General features: G+C 45.0%; 1 protein-coding gene across 6 annotated transcripts in view; it reads right to left on the bottom strand.

Moving 5' to 3' along the window:
- Window positions 1-2,406: 2,406 nt before the first annotated feature.
- bt (projectin protein bent) overlaps window positions 2,407-26,029 on the bottom strand; it is a 61,398-nt gene continuing 37,775 nt past the window's right edge. For all 6 annotated transcript variants that reach the window (XM_022791919.2, XM_022791923.2, XM_022791922.2 and 3 more), the window contains 20 exons: window positions 23,257-25,929; window positions 22,061-22,945; window positions 21,198-21,862; window positions 20,823-21,042; window positions 19,847-20,728; window positions 19,156-19,743; window positions 18,745-19,044; window positions 18,006-18,578; window positions 17,541-17,840; window positions 17,170-17,445; window positions 16,471-17,073; window positions 15,713-16,097; window positions 14,025-15,433; window positions 12,199-13,894; window positions 7,483-11,999; window positions 6,596-6,848; window positions 6,097-6,248; window positions 5,413-5,706; window positions 3,979-4,388; window positions 2,407-3,583 (listed from right to left, as the gene is read on the bottom strand). In XM_022791919.2, coding sequence (XP_022647654.1) covers window positions 3,362-3,583; window positions 3,979-4,388; window positions 5,413-5,706; window positions 6,097-6,248; window positions 6,596-6,848; window positions 7,483-11,999; window positions 12,199-13,894; window positions 14,025-15,433; window positions 15,713-16,097; window positions 16,471-17,073; window positions 17,170-17,445; window positions 17,541-17,840; window positions 18,006-18,578; window positions 18,745-19,044; window positions 19,156-19,743; window positions 19,847-20,728; window positions 20,823-21,042; window positions 21,198-21,862; window positions 22,061-22,945; window positions 23,257-25,929 — 17,303 coding nt within the window. In that variant the 3' untranslated portion in view covers window positions 2,407-3,361. The remainder of the gene's footprint in view (window positions 3,584-3,978; window positions 4,389-5,412; window positions 5,707-6,096; window positions 6,249-6,595; window positions 6,849-7,482; window positions 12,000-12,198; window positions 13,895-14,024; window positions 15,434-15,712; window positions 16,098-16,470; window positions 17,074-17,169; window positions 17,446-17,540; window positions 17,841-18,005; window positions 18,579-18,744; window positions 19,045-19,155; window positions 19,744-19,846; window positions 20,729-20,822; window positions 21,043-21,197; window positions 21,863-22,060; window positions 22,946-23,256; window positions 25,930-26,029) is intronic.

The raw sequence follows: 26,029 nt of genomic DNA on the forward strand, positions 1-26,029 counted from the left end.
TTCGTACAAATCAATCATAAATAAAACTGATCATGACCAAACGCTATGAAGCCGACATCGGACGTCCAACGGAATCAGCGATTAGCGTGTTCCTCGTTCTATTAATTCAATGTGGTTAACTTGATATATTGCAAAAACTGCTGAAGTACTCAGATAAGCGATTCTGCACGTGTATTCACACACAGTCATACGGCATGCTTGTCAGATGTTCAGAGTGCTTTCGTGATGCACATTTGTTTGAGTCGTGAGCTGAGTGAAGACATCAAATTTGGATAAAGCAGTTCCACTGTTGTTTCTTTTAAATTTTATCAGAATATCTCCTTTCAGTCAGAGATCTGACCATATTGTTGGGCATGTGACGTTATTTCCGATCCTACATTGAAGGAGCAACTTTTCCTGATCAGCATCGGACCTCTTGATTTGGTGCTCATCATTCTCGGTAGCTTTACCACGGCCTTTAGCGTCAATTGGCCTCGGGCAGAGAAAGACACCGCTCTGACGAGCAGTATTCAAGCTGCTGGTTAACGTCTCGTTATTTCAGCTTAGGCATATGCCGATAATGACGACCCTTTGGTGGTTGCACCACCACTGGTAGATAAGTTGTCATTTGGAGGTAAATAATAGGTGTATATAGGAAGAACTGATAGAAGCTGTCATGAACGTTACTTGTCAAGTGACGTTTCCAGCTGAAGAGCTGAATCCGTTTTATTTGGGATAACGTTACGGCTTGACAACATGTTTACGTACCTGGTAGTCGGTTACCTTTGAAGGTGACAAAGAACCGGTATAGTATATAAAACAAAAAAAAATGAACAAGATGGGTTCCGTATCTAGCCTCATTTGATATCAAATTTAAAGTAAAGTCTTAAAAAACGTAACGATATATAAGATCATGTACGCGTATCAGTAGTATTATTACGGGGAGATTGAGTTGAGATTAGCGAAGGAACAGTGCAATCTAATGTTTGTTGGTTGACATTTATGGGACATGAATGATTTTTATAAATAGGTACCTGGCACACTGATTTAGGCCTAATCGAAAAGAACACTTGTGACAATTTTCACAACAATAAATAGAGAAATGTAGTTATGCAAAGTGTATAAGCCTAAATGGCGTACATTTTCCGATATTTTAACGTATTTTTATTAAAATTTGCAAAGCGAATGAAGTAAATTTATAGTAGTGGACGTTATCTTTGGATGCATTGACCAATCACTAAACATATATGACTGAAAGAGAAACCTGCCAAAAAAAAATAGCCACCTACTAGCCCTATCTTTATGGAATGACACCATCTTTTATTGAATGTTTCATTAAAGTACGGTAGAGTTTATGCCAATGTTTGTAGATGCCTTACTCGGATCTTGTAAGGGTAAGAACGACAGTTTCCGTTTGTTAAAAAAAAAGTCATCGATTATTTTAGTTCATCTGTCGTTCAATATCCGTCATATATATATATATATATATATATATATATATATATATATATATATGAAGGATATATAAGTCCAAGTGCAGTGCTCTATAAGAGGTAGAAAAAACATTTGCATCGTGACTATTGTGATGATACACTGCGATCAAGTGCATCGGGAGCAAAGATAAGAATCTTTTACTATTTGCATAGGGATTTTATGCAGCCAGTGAATGAAGGTTGTTGAAGCCAAACGTGTTTGTGATGTGTCGCGTTGCTATTTATTTAGCATGATAAAGTACAATGATATCCGTTCATAAGACAGAAAATACCCGTTGGCAAATAAATTACTATGTAGTACATTTTGAAGAATAAAAATTTAATCACTGGAAAAAAAACGCGTGAATGTGCCGTTTTCAGCTACTGGTCATCATGGGATCTCGTCTTCTAGTGTTCTACCCATTTGAATATTGGAAATATCAAATTTTAAGCGTAATCTTGGATGTTCCTTTTTATTTATTATTGTCATCGTACAAAATTGAATTTTGTTACTACTTAATCGTTCCCTGTTTCGTTGACGTCGGTCTTATTATTAGTAATTGTTACCATCACATCATTCATAGTACTTTACCCTTTTATATTTATCGTCATTGTCGTAGATATTGTAACAAAAAGGCAATCGTCATTACTTCCGGTGCTAAATACCATAATTTCCCTATTTTTCGAAGACGGTTAATAGCCTATATCAGTAACTGTTTTTTTTTTTTATTTTAACTAGCACGAAAAACCCTAGCAGCTATAGTGAGTAAAAAGTAGATTTAAATACAATAACGCACCTTAAAATGATTTTTAGAAAAAGCCGGGTCATAATTTACCTACGAACGTCACCATTTGTGTATATTTGGTGCTATATATATTACACAGGTTGATCAGAATTTTTCATGATAATTATCGTAACTCGACAAGGACGGCACACATAGACTACACGTGTGAGTTTTTTTTTTTACAAATAGCAAAACTTTATTCACAGTAGCAGTTAGCACTTACTTTGTCCTTCGAATAGTTCGTTTAATGTAAAATGCTTATATGTCTAAGTATCTGTCTGAGCCAGTATGTGAACATTTCTGCTAGCGGTTGTATTTGTATGATATGGTTTTTGATTCCAGTCGATCTACGTGTTGTTATCGATGGGAAGCGTAGCCTTTGACGTTTCTGTTTTTCGCTTTCGCAGTGCGTCGATCTGACTGAGATTATTGATGGTTCGCACGTATGAGGTATACGTTTCGTTTTTCGAGGATTGTCGTCTGAGCGTCGTCCGATCGCCCCGGCCGTGACTGCCCCTCACAACCAGGGAGAGTAGCCGACACAAATACAATGACAGCTTCGTATTCACCATCGTTATTATAATGTACGCGATAAATGGTACAGCGCAGTAGTGCGAAAACGTGACGTTCTCTTACACAAAAGGAGGCTCATTGCATAGATTCTACTATGATTATTATCACGGTGCTGTGTCGTGTTGCAATTTGTTTCTGTTTCATCCTTTCGTTTGTGTTTCGTTCATGGGTCTCGTCATTCTCGTCATTGGGTCGTAATTAGTTATTATCGTCATATCATTATTACCATTATCATCATCATCATCGTAATTGCCACTGGCATAAAGATTATAACAACAAGCAATCTTTGTTATTTAGTATTTCCATTATGACGAACTTGATGCGTTCGTCTTAGCCGAGACAGTCATCATAGTTATTTTCAGTGAACTTAAATTGTTTCGTCATCAATGGCCTTCTTAATAGGTATCAAGTCGAGTGTTTGCTTGATGCTCGGTGAAATCCTGATCATGCCAATGTATCCGACGTCGGATGAGTCGATATTATGTCTCGTACAGAAAATATTGTTACGCTTTCGAATATTTTGCTTTTGATGATTCCTAGAAGTTTTCCAAGCTAAGCCTTATCGGCTGTGACAACATTGATAGAAAATGAGGCCTGACTCTCACCAGTTTTATCCACGGCCACCGCCGTGTACTGACCAGTGTCGGAGGCGTTACACTTGGCGATCTTGAGTTCGTAACTGCGGCCGTCCTTGGTCACTTTTCGGCGGTCATCCTCCTTGAAGGCCTTGCCGTCCTTCGTCCATTTCAAAGCAGTGGGATCCTTTTCCGTTGTCTGTGGCGCACAGATTATAGTAGCATCAATACAGTAAATTACTTGGACAAATCGTGCACAACTTGAACGAACCTAAGTACCTATTGGCTTCATTAAGCGATAATGTAACGCGTATTCAATACTATTCTGGGTACGATTAGTGTAAAAAGATGAACAAACAGGATATCCTTCTGAGTAATGTTGCAATTATTCTGAAAACTTATGAATACTGCCTCAGTCAAAACGTGCTGTTTTAGAATCGCGCTTCTTTTCTAAAAATTTTATTGCGTATTTTCTTCTGCTCTTTACGGCCGACGGCACGGGCCATTCACTGAACATAAATTAAGCTACAGCCAAACCTAGTATACCCCTCATAACACTTTATTTGTTCATAGATTTTGATTTACGATACTTACAAGTCGAATGCTGGCCTCTTGTCCTTCTGCAAACGTTGCGGATCGGGGGTAGATCGAGAAGCGTGGGCCTTTCAGGGTTTCGCCTGGTACGAGCACGGTCAAAGTGCAGGAAGAGAAACATTCGCCAACATTGTTAAAGGCCTCACAGGTGTACATACCGCTATCCTCCGGGTAGATCTCGGCGATTTCCAGACGATATAGGTCTCCTTCGTTGCTAGCCTTGAAGTCCTTATTTTGCTTGAGCTCCTTACCATTCTGCAGCCATACAACCTCAAAATCGCTCGAACCGCGAATGGTGGCCTCCAAAGTGACCTTGTCACCATCCTTCACGACTGAACTCTTCAGGTGTTTAACAAATCGGGGAGCTTTTGAGTCTCCGCTCTTCGCGTCACCTTCGTCTTTTTCCATGGCTGAAATGGCAAAAACAAACGAAACTATATTAGCGCCGTAACAAATGTTTATTTTATCAAATGTATGTGTTATTGAATCCGTGTGAAGAGTTTAAATAGCTGCGTTAGTTCTGCTGGCATCGCTGGTTGATTTCGATATAGGTATTAGCAATCGTTGCTATGTTGCCAATGATAAACTTCAAACCACAATGTGTTTACTGTTGTCTACAAAATTCAACAATTCGCCAGTTATCGTTCTTCTCCAATATAATGCATGTTTCAACATTAGCATATAACATGCTCAACAATGACTAACTTCATGTGTTGAAGGAAGCTATCCTCATTCCCCTAACTGGGGCAACATAACTAATGTTGAGATCAATTGAATGACTAACTAAAGGGTCGACTTATGGCGGATAAAAAGCCGGCCCCTGTCTTCATTTGCAGTGTACGAATTTAGCAAATTAATGAAGCACATAAGTTGATTCCTACGCAAGTGGTCTGATAAATTTATTGAGTCCGGATGTTAATGCTGCATATTGGGCTGTCCTCAGTCATCAATCAGACTGTTTATGGGCAAAACAATTAGCATATATAAAATCCATATGGGTATCATTTGTCAACCTACAGATATCGACTGCAGTGGCAGAACTGCAATTCCCAGTTAATCGTTAATGACATTCTCTATTTAGCTGATTTACTGTCGTTGACCTTCGAGCTTACAATATGTATCATTACACTTTCTACCCATGGAATGTTAATTATAACCCCGAATATGCCTAAGGCAATCGACCTTAGCAAAGGCACTTCGATGCTAAGCAGCTTTAGCCATATGCAGAAACGTATGTCCATCATAAACTTCACGTTCGAGAGTGCATTACGGCATGATGTTTTTTACCTTTGACTAATTGCAGATCATACGATCAGCTCTATTCCAAAATATTGTATTAAGGTAACAAAATTGGCCTACCGCGTTACCTATCGCCCTCTATACTTGTCTAGCATAAACATTTAGAATTCGAACTAAGCGCCAGAAGCTCCGTACCAGTAATTGTGAGTTTGCATTTTGTTTCGGCAGAGCCCTCGGCGTTAGATGCTTTACAAATATATTCTCCCTCGTCCTCGGGGTAGACTTCTTCGATATGTAATGTGGCTTCACGGTTCTTGTATTTGAGACTGATAATGTCTGATGAGGCTAGCTGTTCTGAGCCCTTATACCAATTAACCTTTGGCTCCGGTTCGCCGGAAACTACGCAAGCTAATGTCAACGCTTCGCCATCCTTAATCGTTAGGTCTTGCAGCGGCGTGATGAACTTCGGTGCGGAAGATTCCTCAGGTACTGTATATGACAATTTGAATTATAATTAACGTGACGTTTATGTTACCCGTCTTTCACTCGAAAGACAAAAAGCTACAACAATTTACTAGGTTTTGTTGTTAGACCGCTGCGAACAAAGCTGTTGTATCAGCTATGATTGTTGTCTTACTGTTATGGTTATTAAGCTAGTAATTATTTAAATGGTGGGAGTTCGAAGGGACTGCTTTGCACAGCCCACCCTCCCATACTCACCATTGGGTGGATTAGAATGATCTCTCTTTCTGATTTTTACTATAACATGCCAATTACGTGATATTACCTCTATAGCTTCCACTAGCAGCGCAATGCAACTGCCTAATACTACCGGGACTCGTTTATCCCAAAACAAAGGATATGAGCAAGTAGACGCACGTTCAAGCTCCTTGGTCTGATTACGGGAACGTGAAGGGCTGGTTGAGTCCCCTGAAACCGCTGTGGATCCGTACGGCTTTTGTGTCCGGATAGATCCAATATCACTCGACAGCTTCGAAACGGCCGAGGATAGAGTGCTGTCCGTTGTCGCTCTGTAATTCCATCGGCGTTCACATGGTATTTCCTGGTTCATTAATATTTCATATATTTATTCGGCTAGATTAAGTAACGTAATAGGCCGACATTCAGCCTGTACACGAATTTTCCATTGTGGCAAAATATCTGCGGAACACGTTTTTTTGCACCAATGACAGGCTACAAGCACGCAAATTAGGTAGAGTTGGTTTACGGTGCCGTCCCAGTCATAACAGGGATGTCTCCTTAGCGACTTGCTTGGCCATAGTTAGTGCGAGACAGATGAAAAGTATGACAGGTGTTACATGCTATATATATCTATGAAATTATTTCATAAAAGATTTCTCGGTTCAGATTAGCGTACCTATACCCAGAGCTGCTGTGACTACGGTAGTCGGAGTTTGAACGAAACTGCCTGCTCGGGCTGGTCAAGTAGGACGACGATGTTATGTAGTCCGTACGGTATCGTGAGTCGCTTGTCGACAAGTAACCCGTGTAATGGTCGCTTGATCCACTGTAGGTTCTGTACGATGCTTTGTGTTTATCTGAGTACAACGAAGATGAGTTGGAACCTGAGAACCTACGGCCCATCGTAGAGGGAGACCACTTCTTTCGATCTGGGCCGACAAAAAGAAGCACAATCCCAAACACAGTTTTAGGGCAATTACATTATTATAGGCCGTTTTCACATTACGTATAATAAAGCTTGGCATGACTGAACTGATCGAAATACATTAGATTGCCTACAAATTAATAGTAACGGTGAAATTCTAGCATTGCTACAACTGATGTATGAGGTGCATCCATGCAAAAGGATGTTTCTGTAGCGGTCACATTGTACGTTAGCATCTTATCTAGGGCGGGTCTGCGGTACTCATCTTGATGTTGATCTGGCAATCATTAGTCTAGTTTTTAAAAAAAAAATTGCCTGTTTGCAGATAGTTTATTCTGTTAAATATCTACGCTATCTAATTACCATAGCTATTAAACACATAGTTAATTAAAAATTATTGAAAATTATTATTTAGTTACCACTGTTATCGAATATGCTGGATATTAGGACATATAAGTTTTCTGCCATATATAACATGGTATAGTTCCAATAGTTTTTACTTTTTTTTTTATTTAATACAATAATCAGGTAGATAAAGATATAGTAGGCAGCAGGGTAAATATAAGACGAATATCAGTTTGACATATTTTGCCCATCAAATAGGCCGGAAATATAATATTTATGTAGGATCTCCTCACCTTCAACATAAAGATGACAGCTGGTTTCTGCCATGCCGAGTGCATTTGTTGCTTGGCAGGTATATTTGCCAGCGTCTTCGAGCGAGCATGAGGCGATCTCGCATGTGACAACGCCATCAGAATGCGTCATCCTCACATCGTATTTCGAGAGTTCGCGACCATCCTTAAACCACTTCACGTCACATACTGGCTTTTCCTCAAGACATGCCAGCAATTTGACGCCCAGATGAAGTTGAATAACGCGGTTTCGCAAATGGAAGCTGAAATTGGGAGCACAATCCTTCATGTTGTCATATGGATTAAAGCGGAGGGGTTCCATGCGTCGGCGCACGGGCTCCTCCACCTTGAACTGCGGCAACTGTTGCGGCATTGGATGTACATTGAGGAACACCGGCTCCTCGCGGAAGCCATAGTGATTCTCAGCGCGGATCATGTATTCGCCTCGATCGTCAAGGCGGCAACGGTTGATGATGAATGTGTAATCGTCGCCCATATATCGTTTCATGTACTTAACGCTCTGACGGAGTTCACCCGAGTCACGGTACCAAGTTAGAGTGGCAGGCGCTGGTGCAATCACACGACAATAAAACTTAGCAGCCTGGCCCTCGTAGGCCATTGTTGAGTGAGGCTTGATTACGAAGCGTGGCACCATCTCTCTCTTATCGATAACGAATTCTTCAATGCGATGCAACTTTTCCTGGAGCTTACGCAACGAGCTGTAGTTGGCCGTATGGCCGAACGGCAGAATGGCGCTGTCCCAGTATTTTTTGTAACGATCTCGCATACGATCACGGAAGGACACGTACTTCTTGCTGCTGATGGTCCTGTCGTCGGTCTTGGTCTGCCCTTTCAGCCAAGGGTGCTCAAGACACTCATGCGCCGTCATACGTTTGTCCTTGTCCTTCACGAGTAGGCGTTTGATAAAGTCTTTGCCTTCTTCCGAAATTCCGGAAAAGGCCTCCTGATCGAATTGCCAATCACAGTTCTTAACATTTCGAAGGGTTTCGATATCATTGTTGCCAGCGAATGGCGACAAGCCGGAGAGAAGCACGTAAGAGAGAACTCCGCACGCCCACATATCGGTGTAGAAGCCAACCGGCTCACGATCGACAATCTCCGGAGCAGCAAATTCAGCAGTACCAGTGGAAATCTTGACGGTTTCATCGGGGCTGACACGTGTTGCCAGGCCGAAATCGATAATTTTGATCTCATTTCCAGCTTTCTTTGTGCACATTATATTCTCTGGTTTCAGGTCAAGATGCAGAATATTTCGCTCATGCATGTGTTTTATGCCTTCGCAAATTTGGCGCATGTAGTTGATTACTTCAGATTCAGTCATACGATGATCGTCGCATGCAATACGCTCAAACAACTCACCACCGGCCATGAATTCATAGATCAAGATCATCTCATCATCATCTTCGAATGCGTCGTGGAGGCGAATTAGCTTGTTGTGGTGCAAAAGCTGATTCATGATGTCAATCTCTTTTTTAATGACAGCCTTCTCATACTGATTTGCTACAGGAATGAACTTCGCAGCGTAAATGTTGCCAGTCTTACGTTCCCGACAACGGTGGACGACTCCGAAGGCGCCGGTGCCCAGCTCCTCGAGGATGTCATAGTAGTCATAAACGCTTGTACTCTTGATATCTACTGGCTCGGGAATGCTTGTCAGAGTTTGTACAAATTTATCATAGTCGCTCACTGGTCCTTCGGATTGGCCGCGCTTCTTCTTACCGTGTTCATCCACTTCAACTTTCTTTTGTTTCTTTTGTTTGGTTGCACGTGTCGTAATGGGTGTGCTGGCTTCAGAGGGCTCGCTGCGACCGTAGATATTCTCAGCACAGACACGGAACTGGTACTGTGTTCCTGGATTCAGACCAGTGATTTTGTGAGTAAGAAAACGGGTATTCGTTACCCGTACCCAGTGAGACATACCAGCCTCGCATTTTTCGATGACGTAGTTGGTGATATGGCTGCCGCCATCCCAAAGTGGTGGCATCCAGGTGAGAATGCATGACGTCTCGTTGAACGATTCGACGCCAGGGTGGCGAGGTGGATCGGGTCGGTCGGAGATTTGAACGATGATCACGGCCGAGTCAACTCCAAGTTCGTTCTCAGCCACAATGCGATACGGCCCGTCGTCGAGCTGAGAGGCATCCTTGATTGTAAGAATCGCATGTCTCTCTTTTACTTGAATATCAAAGTGGGCGCCTTTCTCGATCTCGACATCGTCTTTACTCCAGGTAATCTTCGGACGAGGGAAGCCAGTGAAAGGGATTTTTATCTGGACGTTTTCACCTTTATCGAAGCAAGCAAGATCGCGGAATCTTGGAGGTACATTAAGATGTGGCGGTGACTTAATGAGCAGTTCTGCACGACTTGTTCGGGCTCCGGCGATGTTTACGGCACGACAGCAATATTCGTCGGCGTCCTCGCCGAAGATATCATTGATGGCTAGCATATACATGTCGCCGTCTCGGAGCATACTGTACTTTGCGCCTTGGTGCAGCTCGCGGGTGCCCTTGTACCACTGAATTTCGGGGACAGGCTGGCCGCTGACCTTGCACATGAACTGGACATTTTTACGCTCCACCCCCATAACCTGCTTAAGAGGAATGGTGAACTCCGGTGGCGTTGGCTGGTTGGGATCTTTGATCTTAACTTGTCTTGAGTTCTGTGACGGTGGCGAAATGCCAGCTTCGTTAACCGCAAAGATGCGGAACTCATACTCGCGGTCTTCAACTAAATTACCAATATTGAACTGAGTTGGTAAACAGAGATAGTTCTGGTTGATGCGCTGCCACAAATTGGAGCCAACTTCACGCTTTTCAACGTAGTATCCGAGAACCCTAGAACCCCCATCATTCTCAGGTTTGGTCCACTGTAGATTGACGAAATCGCCTCCGACCTCGGTAATATCTGGGATTCCGGGCGGCCCGGGCGGGTCGAAAGGAAGTTTGGCAATGATTGGATTTAGACCCTCAAGCGGAACGGACATTCCGTTCTCATTGACTGCCATTACACGGAAGATATATTCGCCATTCTCTTGAAGACCTTGACAAGTGAACTGAGTGTCCTTGCAGCAGCTTGTAGCTACCACCCACTGCTCATGTGTGGTTTCCTTACGTTCGACAACATAATGAGTGACACGGCAGCCGCCATCGAACTTTGGTGGGTGCCAAGAAAGATGGCAGGTATGCTGGGTAATCTCGGACGTTACTAATGGTCCGATTGGTGGTCCAGGCAAGCCAGTAACCCAAACATTGAAGTAGCCAGTATCCATACCTGAGTCATTCCTGACCTGTATTTGGTATTTGCCTTCTTTATCTTTCTTAATGTCCTTAAGAAATACTATCGCATAATCATCGAAAACTGTAACCTTAAAGTCAACGGTGTCCTTAACCTCAAGACCGTCCTTGAATAGGGTAACTTCGAATGGTGAAGTTCCTGAAAAGTAGATCTTAATCTTTCCATTATCATGCTCTGGGAAGAACACATCGTTAGGACAACGCTCAATCCTGGGTGGCGCTGCAATGCGGAGTGTGCAGCGTGTCCTTGTGCTACCCATGGAGTTGCTAGCTTCACAGCAGTATTCACCTTCGTCACCATCCTCAATGTCCTCGAACATCAATTGGAACACGCCCTGGCCTTTATCCACGTACCGGATGCGAGCTGATGGCGTAATGTCGCGTCCGTTCTTAAGCCAACGAGCAGTCGGCAACGGTTTGCCGATAGCCTCGCACTCAAGAATGGCACCTTTCTTGATTGTGACGTTCTTATCGTAAAGCTTACGAACAAATTCGGGCAGTGTCCCGTCCTCCGTGCTGGTTGCTTTAATCGGATTGGTGCAGGCAGACGGATCTGAACGTCCAGCAGCATTAATGGCAATGATTCTGTACTCATACGTCACCCCCTCTTTTACGCGTGAATCGCAGAAATTGAGATCGGTGGCGGGATATTCCGTAACAGTGTACCAGAATGATGATGTAACATCGCGGCGTTCGATAATATAACCAGTAATACGTGAACCTCCATCCGAACGTGGCTTCTCCCATGTAAGATCGATGTAAGCCCTGCTGACCTTGGTTACTTGAGGATTCTGCGGCGGTGACGGCACGGTGAACTTCGGTGTAAGTTTGAATGATTCTGTGGGAGCTGATGGCAGAGAGAATCCGGCAGCGTTCTTGGCCTTCACACGGAACTCATAAGTGCGACCTTCGAGAAGACCAGACACCGTGAGGCGGCAATCCTTAACCAGGACCTCCTGGGCGATACGCCAGCGGCCTTCGGTTGGCTCCTTATATTCGACCTGGTACCCTTGGATCTTTGAGCCTCCATCAGAAGTCGGCTTACTCCAGGTGAGTTGAACACTGCTGCTGTCATGGTCAACAATCTCAGGCCTACCTGGAGGCGACGGAACGTTGAATGGAAATTTGGCCGTAATCGGTGTATCAGTCTGGATGTGCGGGCCCACGCCGTACTGATTTTCAGCCATTACGCGGAAATGGTATTGGCTGCAATATGAATTCATATTAGCATACTTCTTATACTTTTTCTTGTATTCGCAACATATTGCTTTGATGATACCAACTGCTTATATTAGTATAGATCTATAAAGTTTATTATAGCGAAAGCTAGCTTCATAAAATCACTAATGTTGTAAAAAGGATTTTCTAACAGACAGAAAAAAATTAAAGTGTTATGAATGCTTACTGGTTGGGTTCCAATCCAATAACATCGTAATGGCATCCGCGGATAAAGGCATTACATTTTATCCAAATCTTCATGATCAGATCCATTCTCTCCACTATGTAATTGGTGATCGGTGAGCCACCGTCATCCAGCGGAGGCCTCCAGGACAACGAGCAAGTTTCGGGGGTAGTATCCGAGGGCTCGAATGGCGCTTGGGGCGGGCCTGGCTTGTCAACTACCAAAACTTTACATGCTTGGGTATCCGAGCCTTGATCGTTGGTAAGGGTAAGGCTGTATTTACCCGAATCGTCACGCTGAGCCTTCTTATTAAGGAAGATCACGAAGTTAGCATTTATTTCTGTATGGATGCGTTCGTCATCCTTCGGGAGCTTTACAGTGCCGTTTACATGCCAAATGGCCTCCGGTATGGGAATGCCAGCGTACGGAACGCGCAATGTAAAGGGATCTCCGGCCAAGACAATGATATCTCGCATTGAAAAGCTTGAATCAATCTTTGGCCTGCAGGGTGGCGGTCGAGCATAGATTGGTTCCGAGTTCTCTGAATAGGGGCCTTGGCCAGCGGCGTTCACTGCGGCAACACGGAACTCGTATTGCTGATCTTGCACAAGGCCATCGACACGATGCATGAGTTCTGGATGAGGGTAGTTATTAACTTTGTGCCATTTGGAGTCACCTTTTTTCCTCTTTTCTAGAAGGTAACCGATGATAGCTGAGCCACCATCGCTACGAGGCCTGGTCCAGCTAACCGTGATTGAGTCGTTGGATGAATCAATGCTTCGAGGAATGCCAGGCATTCCGGGAACATCGAATCCGTAGCGAGCCAGAATGGGCTCAGCAAGCTCAGTGGGATCTGACGTTCCATATTTGTTTTCTGCTATTACCCGGAAATCGTACTTCTTGCCAACGGTTAAGCCCCGCACGCGATAGTTGCTCTCGATAAGATATCCAGAAACACGCGACCATGCCTTGCAGCCGTGTTCGCGTTTCTCCAGAATGTAATTAGTAATCGGCGAACCTCCGTCATCCTTGGGCGGCGACCAATACAGTGTAAGGGCGTCTCCATCTACATCTTCTCCGCGGAAATTCTCCGGCGGTCCAGGACGATCGAGTACTGTGACCGAGCAATAGGCAGTATCGAAGCCATGTTTGTTTTTGAGTTGTAGTTTATATTGGCCAGCATCTTCACGCTTGGCGTTGGTAAGGGTAAACTCAGCAAAGGTGTCTTCAGTTTTAGCGCGGATACGCAGATCTTTCTCGATATTGATTTCATTGTCATTGCGCGACCATGTTGCCGTGGGGACTGGGAAGCCTGAGAATTTAGCGTTGAGTGTGAAGCTCTGTCCAGCTCGAATGATAATGTCCTTGAGGGATCCTGCCTCAATACGCGGCTGATCCGGCTGCTCCTCAATTCGTGTGAGATCCGTAGGAGGTGAAGGCGGAGAATCGCCTACTTCATTGACAGCAATAACACGGAACTCATACTCATCACCCTCTGTAAGATTCGGCACCGTGTATGTGAGATCGGGACAGAGCAGCGGGTTAGCCCGAGTCCAATCCTTATCATCTTTTTTCTTCTTCTCAATGACGTAGCCCTTGATCTTGCAACCGCCATCATCGCGCGGTTTGTTCCACGAGATGGTGCATGAATCCTTCTTAACCTTGTCAACACGGGGTTTATCAGGAGCTCTAGGCGCATCTGTGAAATACAGTGGCAGTAGAATCATCCTCATTTTTAATGTGTAACACACTTTATTCCTTTAAAACCTAGCTGATATGTATATATAGTTTTATATTCAAAAGCTAACCATATTCTATTATGGACTTACATTTGGGATCTCTGGCCGTGAAAGGCTCGCACGGTTTGCTTGGTTTACCCGCTCCTCCTTCATTCACAGCAATAACGCGGAACTCGTACGTTTTATCCTCGATGAGGTTAGGCACATCAAACTCGGTTCCGGGAACTGGTGCCAGATTAACTCTGGTCCACTCGGGGTATCCTTTTTCACGCTTTTCTATGATATAGCCTTGGACTGGACGGCCACCGTCGTTAAGTGGAGGAGTCCACTTAAGGCCGCAATGATTCCGCCCAAAGTCTGTGACCTTAGGCTGTCCGGGAGCCTCCGGTGTATCAAATGGATTCTTTGCGATAACTGGGAGTCCCTCCAAAGGTTCCGAAACGCCGAAGCTATTTTCTGCACATACACGGAATTTGTAATTTTTGCCCTCGGTGAGCCCCTTAACCTTAAACTCGAATTGGTTTCCGGGGCAAAATCCTGAAACAGAAGCCCAGAAATCACTGTTGGCATCGCACTTTTCGATTCTGTAGTTAATGATCTCAGAGCCTCCATCATCTAGGGGTTTATGCCACTTGATTGTAATCTCGTTGGCTTTGATGTCAGGATATGCCATAGGGCCTTGCGGCGGTCCAGGCTTATCATAGACTAGCACGTCAATGGTTGCCGAGTCTTCACCATGAGCATTCTTAGCGGTAACTGTATATTTATTCGTGTCGGAGCGCTTCGTCTCAGAAATGTCAAATTTGACAATTTCGTCCTTGAATGATGGAATGATGCGGTTCGTTGGTACAATATCGATTCCCCCACATTTCCAGGTGACGGTAGGCGTTGGCGATCCGGTGAGCGGAAATGAAATTCGAAGTGGTTCTCCGGCCTTGAGGCGGATTGTTTTGTCATAGAGGCCACCAAGGTGAAGCTTAGGTTTCTCTTTGAGAGGCTTGGCAGTGATAGGTTTGCTGGGCAAAGAAGGTTCGCTAGGGCCAGCTGCATTTTTAGCTACGATGCGATATTCGTATTGATGTCCATCGATAACGGTGTCATCTGTGTAATCCAATTTGTTGACAGGATCCCTGTTGAGGCAGATCCATCTCCCGGCTTTTGTAAGGTCTTTACGCTCGATATCGTAACCCTTAATTGGCGACCTTCCATCAGATGCAGGTGGGCTCCAGCGGATCTTAATAAAATCGCGGTCGGCGTCAACAACCTCTGGTTGACCAGGACGGCTGGGCACCCCGAAGGCAGATTTGATTAGTAGCGGCTTGTCGGTGCTCAGAGGCTCTGACAAACCTTGTTCGTTCTCGGCCCGAACTCTGAATTCATATTCGTGACCTTCAATAAGTTTGGGCACTAGGCACGATGTGCTATAGGGCGATATGTACTGAACAGCGGGCATCCATTGACCACCGCCGGTTTTGTCACGTTTCTCTATAACGTAACCACTGGAACGAAAACGCATAAATCATATGCACGTAAAATAAATTGTTACGATCATATGCGCCAATGGAAAATAGTGTTTAGTCTATTACTAGTTTTGAGAAATGTGTTACTTAAGTATAAAACTGCAAACACAAGTCGTTTATCATGACCTTTTGTTTTTATAATTAATCACATTTGTCTGCAAGACTTTTTCGATAATTGCACGTATAGCATAGTAACAATTGAGCTCAATACTAGTCATACACATATTCGTTTTGAAAATTAAGTTTCTTGATACTGACGTAATATCGCTGCCTCCATTATCCTTGGGAGGCTTCCAGGAGAGGGTGCACCTATCCTTGTCGACTTCCTCAATATTAAGCGGTCCTTCAGGCGGCCCTGGCGGTCCCAACACAATAAGCTTTAGTGTGCCGGCGTCTTCTCCAAACTCGTTCTTCAGATGCAGTTTATATTCACCGGCATCCCCACGCTTGACGTCAACTATGTTCACGAGAGTGTGATCTTCGTAATCTGACCGGCTGCCTCGCATATCGGTGGATAGGGGCTTATCGTTGACAGTCCAAGTGATGGATGGCATCGGTGCGCCTTCAAATTTAATGTCCAAATGTAGCTTGTCACCTTCCTTGAGCTTTAATTCTTTCATAGGCGTCAAGATCTTGGGCGGTACTGCAAATAAAAAGTTACAAGGATGGTTTCATAAACACGTCTGGACCATATTTATCTTTAATTTAACCACCGCACATATTTATTTAGAAGAAGGATGACTACATGTATTAGATTGTGAAGTTTTCTTAGCCAATAATAGAGTGAGGACAGCAATTTTGTTGTACTTTGTCATATGCTGTACTATGATTTATAAGTGATGCGCCTAATTGTCGTAATATTACTTTCTTAGACAACATTAAGATCTATTGCGCACTCGAGCTCTCGCATCATCTGCAGCATTTCTAAACATTTCATAAACCGTTTGCGACATTGCGGGTGCAGGTTTTGTAACTTTGTTCGATCATTTCCAGTGAAACGATCACAGAATACTTACGTTTTCTTGGTCTGCAGGTTATCATCTGGCTCGAATCAGATGGCTCCGATTCTCCACCCTGGTTCACGGCGATAATCCTAAACTCGTAATCCTGACCTTCGCGCAAGTCGGGCACCGTACACTTGAGTTGGTTTCCAGCAACCTCTGCCCCTTTGCTCCAGAAAGGATTTCCACGCTCCCTTTTCTGAATGATATATTTTTGGACGGGACTTCCACCGTCATCCTTGGGAGCGATCCATTCAAGGTCAACGTGATCTTTATCATAATCAGTCACATCAGGCCTTCCAGGCTGGCTTGGGGGTTCGAATCGATCCTTGGCGATAATGGGACGAGTAGTTTCCAGGTATTCTGATTGGCCCATTTCATTGACGGCCGCAACACGGAACTGGTACGACTTCTTGTGAATAAGCTTGGGTACCTTGTAGCTAAAATTAGGTGTTTGTCCCGCTTCCATCCACGTTCCGCGAGTGGTGTCCATTTTTTCTACAACATAATGTGTGATTGGACAGTCACCGTCGTCCTTGGGAGCCTGCCACGAAATCTCTGCGCTGTCTCTGGTAACAGTATCAACATTAAGAGGGCCCTCTGGAGGTCCAGGTCGATCTATAAACAGAAAAATCAAACGGTACCGTTAGGATCTTATTGCTAGTTTTGACCACATGCGTAACGTCTGAGTGCAAGTTTGCAAAATTGTCTTACCCATAACGGTAACCTGAGCAGTTCCTGACGTTTTTCCGTATTCATTGGCGAGCTCTAGAGTATAGCGACCTGTATCATCGCGTACGGAGACAGGGATATCCAGAGTACACACCGTCGAAGTGGAGGCACAGTCCACTCGTGCTGTAACTGGTTTTCCATTGATAGTCCAGGTTGCCTTCGGGGCTGGCTCTCCCTTAATCGGGATCGTAAAGTTGATGGGACGACCAGCCTTAATCCGCAAGTCTTTTAAAGCTGACATGTCCAACGATGGTGGTACTGCAAAGAGAAGTATTTTTCTCCACAATTAAAAATGTTTATTGTATAGCCTAATGATTGTATACACAAACTACAAAAAAAAAAATAGGACCTACATTTTCGCGGTTTGCAAAGAACCATATCAGAAGGATCTGACGGCTCTCCGGGACCTGCTTTGTTGACGGCAATAACTCTAAACTCATATTCTTGGCCTTCTGTGAGTCCAGGAACTGTGCATTTGATTTCGCTGCCAGGAACGCGTGTACCTTCCTCCCAACCCAGCTGTCCTTTGGGTCGCTTTTGGATGATATACGCTTTGATAGGTGCTCCGTTATCACGAGGAGCGCGCCATTCCAGATCAACGTGATCCTTATCCCAGTCCTTCACCTCAGGAGGAGCAGGTTTACCTGGACTATCTGCAGTGCAGAAAAGAACGATAACTTGGAGCTTAATTTATTTATATTTCTTTTCAATGTAATAATAAGCACTTTTTTAGCCTCTCTCTAGAGAATTTGATAAAAAATCCAATGAGCACATTGAGAAGCATTTTAAGATTATAGTTTGACACATGAATCACGTACCGTATGGATTTTTTGCAAGCACGGGCTCTTTGAGGGTACAGTATGAAGAGTCTCCTTCGTGATTGACAGCTTTCACTCTGAACAAGAAGCTCTGACCTTCAATAAGATGGTCCACTTTGCAGGTAAGACCAGGAGTTTCAGCTACCATAGTCCAATTCCCAGAATCGATGTCCTTCTTTTCAACGACGTAGTGAAGGATGTTACTACCGCCGTCATCTTTGGGTTTTCTCCAGCTGAGCTCACAACCGTCACGGGTAACGTTGCTAGCAGCAAGACCTTCCGGAGCAGATGGTACATCGACCACGGTAAATTTGACTGCCTGACGATCAGTACCATTAATGTTGCTTGCAACCAGTTGCAGTTCACCGCTATCCTCACGTTTGGCATTTTGCAGGGAGATTTTGGCCTTGTGCGGAGAGTGAAGGCAGATAAACCGAGGTGACTCCTCGAGAGAGTTGCCGCCCATGTCCCATTTAGTTGTAGGTACTGGTTCTCCAACAACAGGAACTTCCATTTCCCAGTTTTTGCCAGCTTTAATCTTGATATCGGACATCGGACCGATTTTCGGAGCCACTGAAATATGCAAGTGATAACTATGAGTAGACCACTGCGGTATGCTATCAAATGAATATCAATGAAGTCAAACCATAAGCGAAAGGTTGATAGTTAACGCATGCAACAATATAATAAAAAATGCGCTCGAGCAATCTCATCTTGCGCAATGATTCGAAACACCCACAATTCTTTGGCCGGGCAAGATGTTTGCCGGTAGAATCAGACGGTTCTCCTCTGCCTCCTTTGTTGATAGGCACGACGCGGAATTCATATTCCTGCCCTTCGATAAGATCTTTAACAGTGCCCTGGCACTCTGGACCTGTCTCTCCACAAGGCATCCAATCGGAGCTGTACTTGTCTTTTTTCTCAATGATGTAACCCGTAATCGGAGAACCATTATCGCTTTCAGGGGCAGTCCATTTAAGCTGTACGAAGTCCTTATCAAAGTCAGTAATTTCAGGCGTTCCGGGCTTCCCGGGGGTACCTGTATCAGGAAATCACCATAAGAAAGAGTCGTGTTACTAAAAGCTTCAGGCTCCAAGTAGACCAGACATCTACCCTATATGTGTAGTGATAGCGACTTTCATGAACTCACCGAAGGGATTTTTGGCGACAACGGGCTTGTCAGTCTCAAGAGCATCCGATTCGCCCTGGCGATTGACTGCCTTTACTCGGAACTTGTATGAATGGTCTGGGTTAAGGGTATCAACAGCCAGTTCGCATTCGCTACCCTTTGTGGTTCCGGCTGGCGTCCACAAGCCTGTGGCCATATCCATCTTTTCGACCACGTAGTGATCGATAGGCACTCCGCCGTCATCTGAAGGTGGTTTCCATTTAAGCGTACACCCTTCGGCATGGATGTCCTCCACCTTGAGCGGGCCATTAGGTGGACTGGGTCTGTCCAACACAATGACTTCAACCTCGGCTTCATCCTCTCCCCACTGGTTAACGGCTTTAAGCTTGTAGACGCCGCTCTCAGCCCTGGTTGCCCCACGGCAATTCAGCTTAGTGTTGTATGGCTCATCCTTGATTTTGGTGCGCTCGCTGTTGGTGACCTTGCCGCCTTTAAGCGACCAAGATGTCTCAGGGACGGGTTCGCCTTCGACCTTGACGTCAAACGCGAAGTTCTGTCCAGCCCTGATTTTCACTTTCTCCAGATTGGTACGATCGATCTTAGGAGCAACTGCACAACAAAATGTTCAAGTTAATATTATCGGAGACTACCGTAAACACAATATTTATTTTATCCTGACTTTACTCTTGTATTGCAACAAAAATGGACTTACGTTTTCTAGGCTTGGTGATAATCTGTCCGCTATTGTTAGATGGTTCGGACTGTCCGGCCTTGTTAACAGCTCTTACACGGAATTCGTACGGTTTATTGGCATCTAGACCCTCAACAGAAGCCTTAAGCTGCTCAGCTGGCACCTCCATGCATGGTTCCCAATCACCGAATTTGTCCTTCTTCTCGACAATGTACTTCTCAATTGGAGCTCCACCGTCGTCTTCAGGAGCCTTCCAATCAAGGTCAACGTGATCTTTGTCCCAGTCGGTGGCCTTCAGATCTCCAGGCTTGCCTGGAGGGTCAAAGGGATTCTTAGCGATTATAGGTTTTTCAGCCTCTAGTGGCTCAGATTCTCCTTCCTTATTAAGAGCCCTCACACGGAATTTGTACTCATGACCAGGTGTCAGTCCAAGAACTTCCATCTGAGGCTCTTTTGTCTTGCTGACTGGTACCCACAGTCCTGTTTCGGTATCCATCTTTTCGACCACGTACCCGTCAAGCGGCATGCCTCCCGTATCTTTGGGAGGTTTCCAGGAGAGCTTGCAGCCCTCCTTATGTATTTCACTGATATCAAGAGGACCTTCAGGTGCACCGGGTTTGTCCAAAATGATGACGGTAACTCCAGCACGATCCTGTCCACTGCTATTTGTTGCAATAATGGTGTACTTTCCAGTATCCTCACGATTTGCTCGACGAATGGCAAATTTGGTATGATAGGGGACGCTCTCGATCGTGCGGTGGCTTGTATCGCCGATCTCCTTATCGTTCAATAGCCACTGTACTTCAGGTGCTGGTTCTCCAGTAATGTCTACAGCAAAACGAATAGGCTCACCAACTCTAACCTTGAGCTCATTGAGATTCTTACGGTCGATGCGAGGGGCCACTGAAATTTTAGGTAATGTTAGTAGCAGTAATCATTCGTCTAAAAGTAAATGATGTACAATGTGCTAGAGTTTAGTAGGTAACTAATTACTTACGGAAGCGAGGTTTAGCTATAACGGGCTTGGATGCCATGGAAGGCTCTCCAGGGCCTGCAGCGTTGACGGCAACCACCCTAAACTCATACTCTTTGCCTTCTTCCAAGAAGGCGGCGGTGCCTTGGCAAACTGGACCGCTTGTCTCTCCAGCCTTCTCCCACTTGCTTGAACCTTTCTCCTTCTTTTCAATAAGATAGTGAGAGATCGGGGCTCCGCCGTCCTAAAATCGTGGAACATAGCGAAATTGTGTTATTCTAGCTATTCGAATCAAACCGAAGCTCTAGCGTGCCTTATAAATATCAGGTTGTTCCTAAATTTTTTTTTTTTTTTTTTGCTACAGAACTTTTGATAAGTAAGGGTTATAGCTTTACGTACTGATTCGGGCGAAGTCCACTTGAGGTCGACATGATCACGATTCCAGTCCGTCGGTTCGGGTTGTCCTGGCGCTCCTGGCGCATCATAGGGATCCTTGGCAATAATAGGCAGAGCGCTTTCAAGCGGCTCAGATTCACCCTCACGGTTCACAGCCTTCACGCGGAACTTATAGCTTTTTCCTGGGGTCAGTCCTGTGATATCGAAATCGGTTCCGTGACTCTTGCCTACAGGAACCCAGGCACCTGTGTCTGGGTCCTGTTTTTCAATAAGATAGTGGTCAATCGGCTCTCCACCATCATCTTTCGGTTTCATCCAGGCGAGGTGGCAACCATTCTTATTGACATCCGTAACTTCAAGCGGACCTTCTGGTGAAGCCGGCTTTGATAGAATCTGGATCTCAACATCGGCCTCGTCAACGCCATATTCGTTCCTAGCAATGAGCTTGTAAATTCCGGCGTCCTTCCGCTCAGCGCGGTCGCAGCTAAGTTTTGTTTTGTAAGGCTTATTTTCAATAGTTAGTGCACCATGGTCCACGACCTCCTTCTTTTCCAGCATCCATATGCAGGTTGGGGCCGGTTCGCCTTCTACCTTCACATCAAATTCGAACACCTGGCCGACGCGGATAGTCACTGGCCTTAGGTTCTTCCGGTCGATTCTGGGAGCCACTGTAAAAGTCGTCGCTCTTATTATCTGCAGAAACTACTCTATATTAAGAAGATAAATCACTTTTTTCTAGTTTTATTTTATACAAAAAACTATAGCCTTGTTCGAAACAAGCAAGAAGATGCACTGCTTACTTATGATAATATAACGATAATATATTTGATTATGACAAGAGTAATTGGAAGAAGCGAAACACTTACTTCTCCTAGGTTTGGCCACTTGCGGCTTGGTTGCATCTGATGGTTCTCCGGGGCCAGCAGCATTGACAGCCTTCACACGGAACTCATAGGTCTCTCCAGGAATGAGGTCAATAACCTTAGCAATGGTTACATTGCCGTCAACAGTAGCCGCCTTTGTCCATACTCCGGTGCCCTTCTCTTTCTTTTCAACAATGTAATTCTGGACGGGATTTCCACCGTCTTTGAGAGGAGGATCCCATTTGACAGTCATCCATTCCTTGTCCCAATCCGTAACCTCAGCGTTCTCTGGGGCACCTGGTGGGTTGTAGGGGTTTTTGGCGACGACGGTGGTCTCATTTTCAAGCGGCTCTGACTCACCTTCGGGATTAACTGCCTTGACACGGAATTTGTATTCTTGGCCCGGTGTAAGGTTTTCAACGTTGAACTCATCACCCATGGTTCGTCCGCAAGGTACCCACCGGCCTGTCTGTGTATCCATTTTCTCAATAACATAGCCGTCAAGTGGCATACCACCGTCGTCAAGCGGAGGCTTCCACTTCAGCTTGCATCCCTCAGCGTGGACCTCCGAGACGTCCAATGGGCCCTCAGGAGCACCCGGCTTATCAAGAACAGTGACGCGCGCTTCGGCGTCTTCTTCGCCGTTGACATTCTTAACTACGATTTTATAAACACCGGTATCTTTGCGCGTAACATTGGAGACAGTAATTTTGGCCCGGTAATCCTCGCTTTCAATTTTGGTACGATTATCGTTCTTAAGCTGTTCACCATTTTTGAACCAGGACTTTGTTGGCGGAGGCTCGCCTCCGACTTTGATGTCGTACTTTAGCGTCTGACCGGCACGCAACGTCACATCTTTCAATCCAAGCCGATCGATCGATGGGATCTCTGAAAACCCATGTCATTTTTAGTTATTATCTAGTTTGTTTTTGAGCCGCTCTAACGAAGAGTCAAAAGCCTGAGTGAGCCAAAATACTACCATGATTCGGGTTAAAATTTGATAGTGCTTTATTACATTCTGCTTTGGCTACATATGATATATTTATCATGGAAAAATGGCGACTGATTCCACTTTGGCGCTCAACGATTATATAATACCAGTTCCCCAGGCCTGTACTCATCTCTACTACTGTTTTAACAATTTTTTATCGTGCACATATTACCAACACTAACAAAGGCTTCAATAATACGTTACTTACGGTTCCTTGGCTTAGCGATGACCTTATCAGACGGGTCGGACGGTTCTCCAGGTCCGGCTTTGTTAACGGCTTTGACGCGAAATTCGTATTCCATGCCCTCAAGCAGATCATTCACCCTGCATTCGCAAGCGTTTCCAATTGTCTCAGCCGCTTTCTGCCACTTTGTTGAGTGTTTGTCTTTCTTTTCGATAATGTACGATGTGATAGGTGCGCCTCCATCGAAAGCTGGCGCATCCCACCTAAGCTGTACGAAGTGCTTATCCCAATCTGTAGCCTTAGGCTTACCCGGTTTTCCGGGTTCGTCGAACGGATTTTTAGCCAAGATACTGGTATCGGTTTCGAGTGGCTCTGACTCACCCTCAGGATTGACAGCCTTGACGCGGAATTTGTACTCCTTACCAGGAATCAAGCCTTTAATGTCTGCCTCGGGATCCCGTGTGGTACTGCAAGGCACCCAGCGGCCAGTTTCTGTATCCATCTTTTCGACGACATATTGAGTGATTGGTTCGCCTCCATCGTCTTCGGGCTTTTCCCATTTTAGCTTGCAGCCTTCAGCGTGCACATCAGACACATTAAGCGGACCTTTAGGCTTGTTAGGCTTGGTGACAACTCTAATTTCTACAGTAGCTTCATCGGTACCATGTTCATTTTTTGCGATAATTGTGTATTTGCCAGTATGCATTTTCCTCTGAGCTTGGGTAAGCACTAGTAGCGTGTGATACTCTTCGATGTCGATTTTAAAATGCTCGTCGGATGCGATGGGTTTGTCTTCGTGAGCCCAGGTGATATTTGGTGCAGGCTCTCCCCTAACGTCGACATCAAACTTGCATCCTTGGCCTTGCCGAATCACAATGTTTTTGAGGTTTGTGCGATCGATCTTTGGTGCAAGGCGACGAGGCTTACATTTAACAGAGCGAGACGGATCTGAAGGCTCACCAAGTCCGGCCTTGTTTACAGGAGTAACTCGGAACTCGTACTCTTCTTCCTCCTCGAGTTCCGTAACTGTGGTTACAGTTGTTGTTCCTGGAACCTCCTTGGCCTTATGCCACTTCTGTGCTCCCTTCTTGCGTTTTTCAATGATGTATTTTTCAACGGGTGCTCCACCGTCGTCTTTGGGCTTATCCCACTTGAGTTCGACGCGGTCTTTGTCCCAGTCCGTGATCTCGGGCTTGTCGATTTTGCTTGGGGGATCGTAGGGATCTTTTGCGAGTGTAGCCTTCTCTGTCTCAAGGTCTTCGCCGTCGCCCTCTTTGTTGACAGCGCGTACTCTAAACTTGTAACTTTTGCCAGGCTGTAAATTTTTAACTTCGAAATTTGGTTCAGTGCTACGTCCACACGGTACCCACTTGCCAGTCTCCTCATCCATTTTCTCGATCTCGTAACACTCGATCGGAGAACCTCCATCATCTTCGGGAGGTTTCCAGGCAAGTTTGCAGCCATCTTTTTTAACATCACTGACCTGCAGTGGTCCACCACATCGGCTAGGCTTTCCAAGTACAGTAATGTCCACATCAGCCTCATCGGTTCCATTACGGTTGGTGGCCTTGATTCTGTACTTGCCTGTGAGTTTGCGAGTTGCTTTTAGCATGGTGAATTTGGTGTTGTAATCAACATTGATGATGCTATACACCTCACCAGCAGAGAGTGATGTTTCGCTTTTTCCGTGAAACCACTCGATAGTCGGAGGTGGCTCGCCTCGGACATTGACATCGAAGAATACACTTTGGCCAGACTTCACAATGATTGTCTTAAGATTCGTTCGGTCAATGCGTGGTTTGAGATTCTTGTGCTTTACTAGAATAGGTTGAGTAGGTTCTGATGGCTCACCTTTACCAGCTTTGTTAACAGCACGTACACGAAATTCGTATTTCTCACCTTCAGTGAGACCGCTGACCTTGCCTTGTGGTGTCGAGCCCTGAATTTCCGCGCAAGGTGTGAATTCAGCGGCGAATTTATCCTTTTTCTCGATAATCCATCCAGTAATGGGAGCACCTCCGTCACGCAATGGCATATCCCATTTGAGTTCTACGAAGTCTTTGTCGTAATCCTTAAGGCTAGGCTGACCGGGCACCCCAGGCACATCGTAAGGGTTCTTGGCAACGGTTGAATGATCCGTTTCAAGTGGTTCTGAGGAACCTTCATCGTTAATTGCCTTGACGCGGAAGTGATATTTTTTGCCCTGCTCCAGCCCCTTTACAACAGCGGTAGTGCCATCCTTGCCAACTTTGCCCGCTGGCACCCACCTGCCAGTATCAACATCCATCTTCTCGATCATGTAGTTCTCAATAGGCAAGCCACCGTCATCTTTTGGTGGATTCCAGGATAACTTGACGCGATCAGCATGTACGTCGCTAACTTCCAAAGGTCCTTCAGGTGGTGAAGGCTTGTCGAGGATATTGATGTTAATCGTTGCCTCGTCCGTACCTGATTCATTACTCGCTGTGATGGTATACCTTCCGGACTTCTTCCTTATTGTATTAGTAAGAGTAAGGAAGGACTTGTAAGGCTCATCACTATCAATTTTACAATGCTCGCCTTGCTCCAACAGTTTTCCCTTAAACGACCATGTAATGATAGGCGCAGGCTCCCCGAGAGCTTCGACGACGGTTTTAACTAGGTGACCGGCACGGACCGTAACGTTCTCAAGTTTCTCACGAAGGATGCGTGGCGCCACTGGAATTCGCACAGATATTCGGATATTTCAATAGATAAATAATAGGCGATGAAAAACACATTATTGTATACGATAAATTCGAAATCATTATAGAACTAT

This window comes from Varroa destructor, unplaced genomic scaffold (genome assembly GCF_002443255.2).
Source record: "Varroa destructor unplaced genomic scaffold, Vdes_3.0 BEIS01000002.1, whole genome shotgun sequence".
Taxonomy (NCBI): Eukaryota; Metazoa; Arthropoda; class Arachnida; order Mesostigmata; family Varroidae; genus Varroa; species Varroa destructor.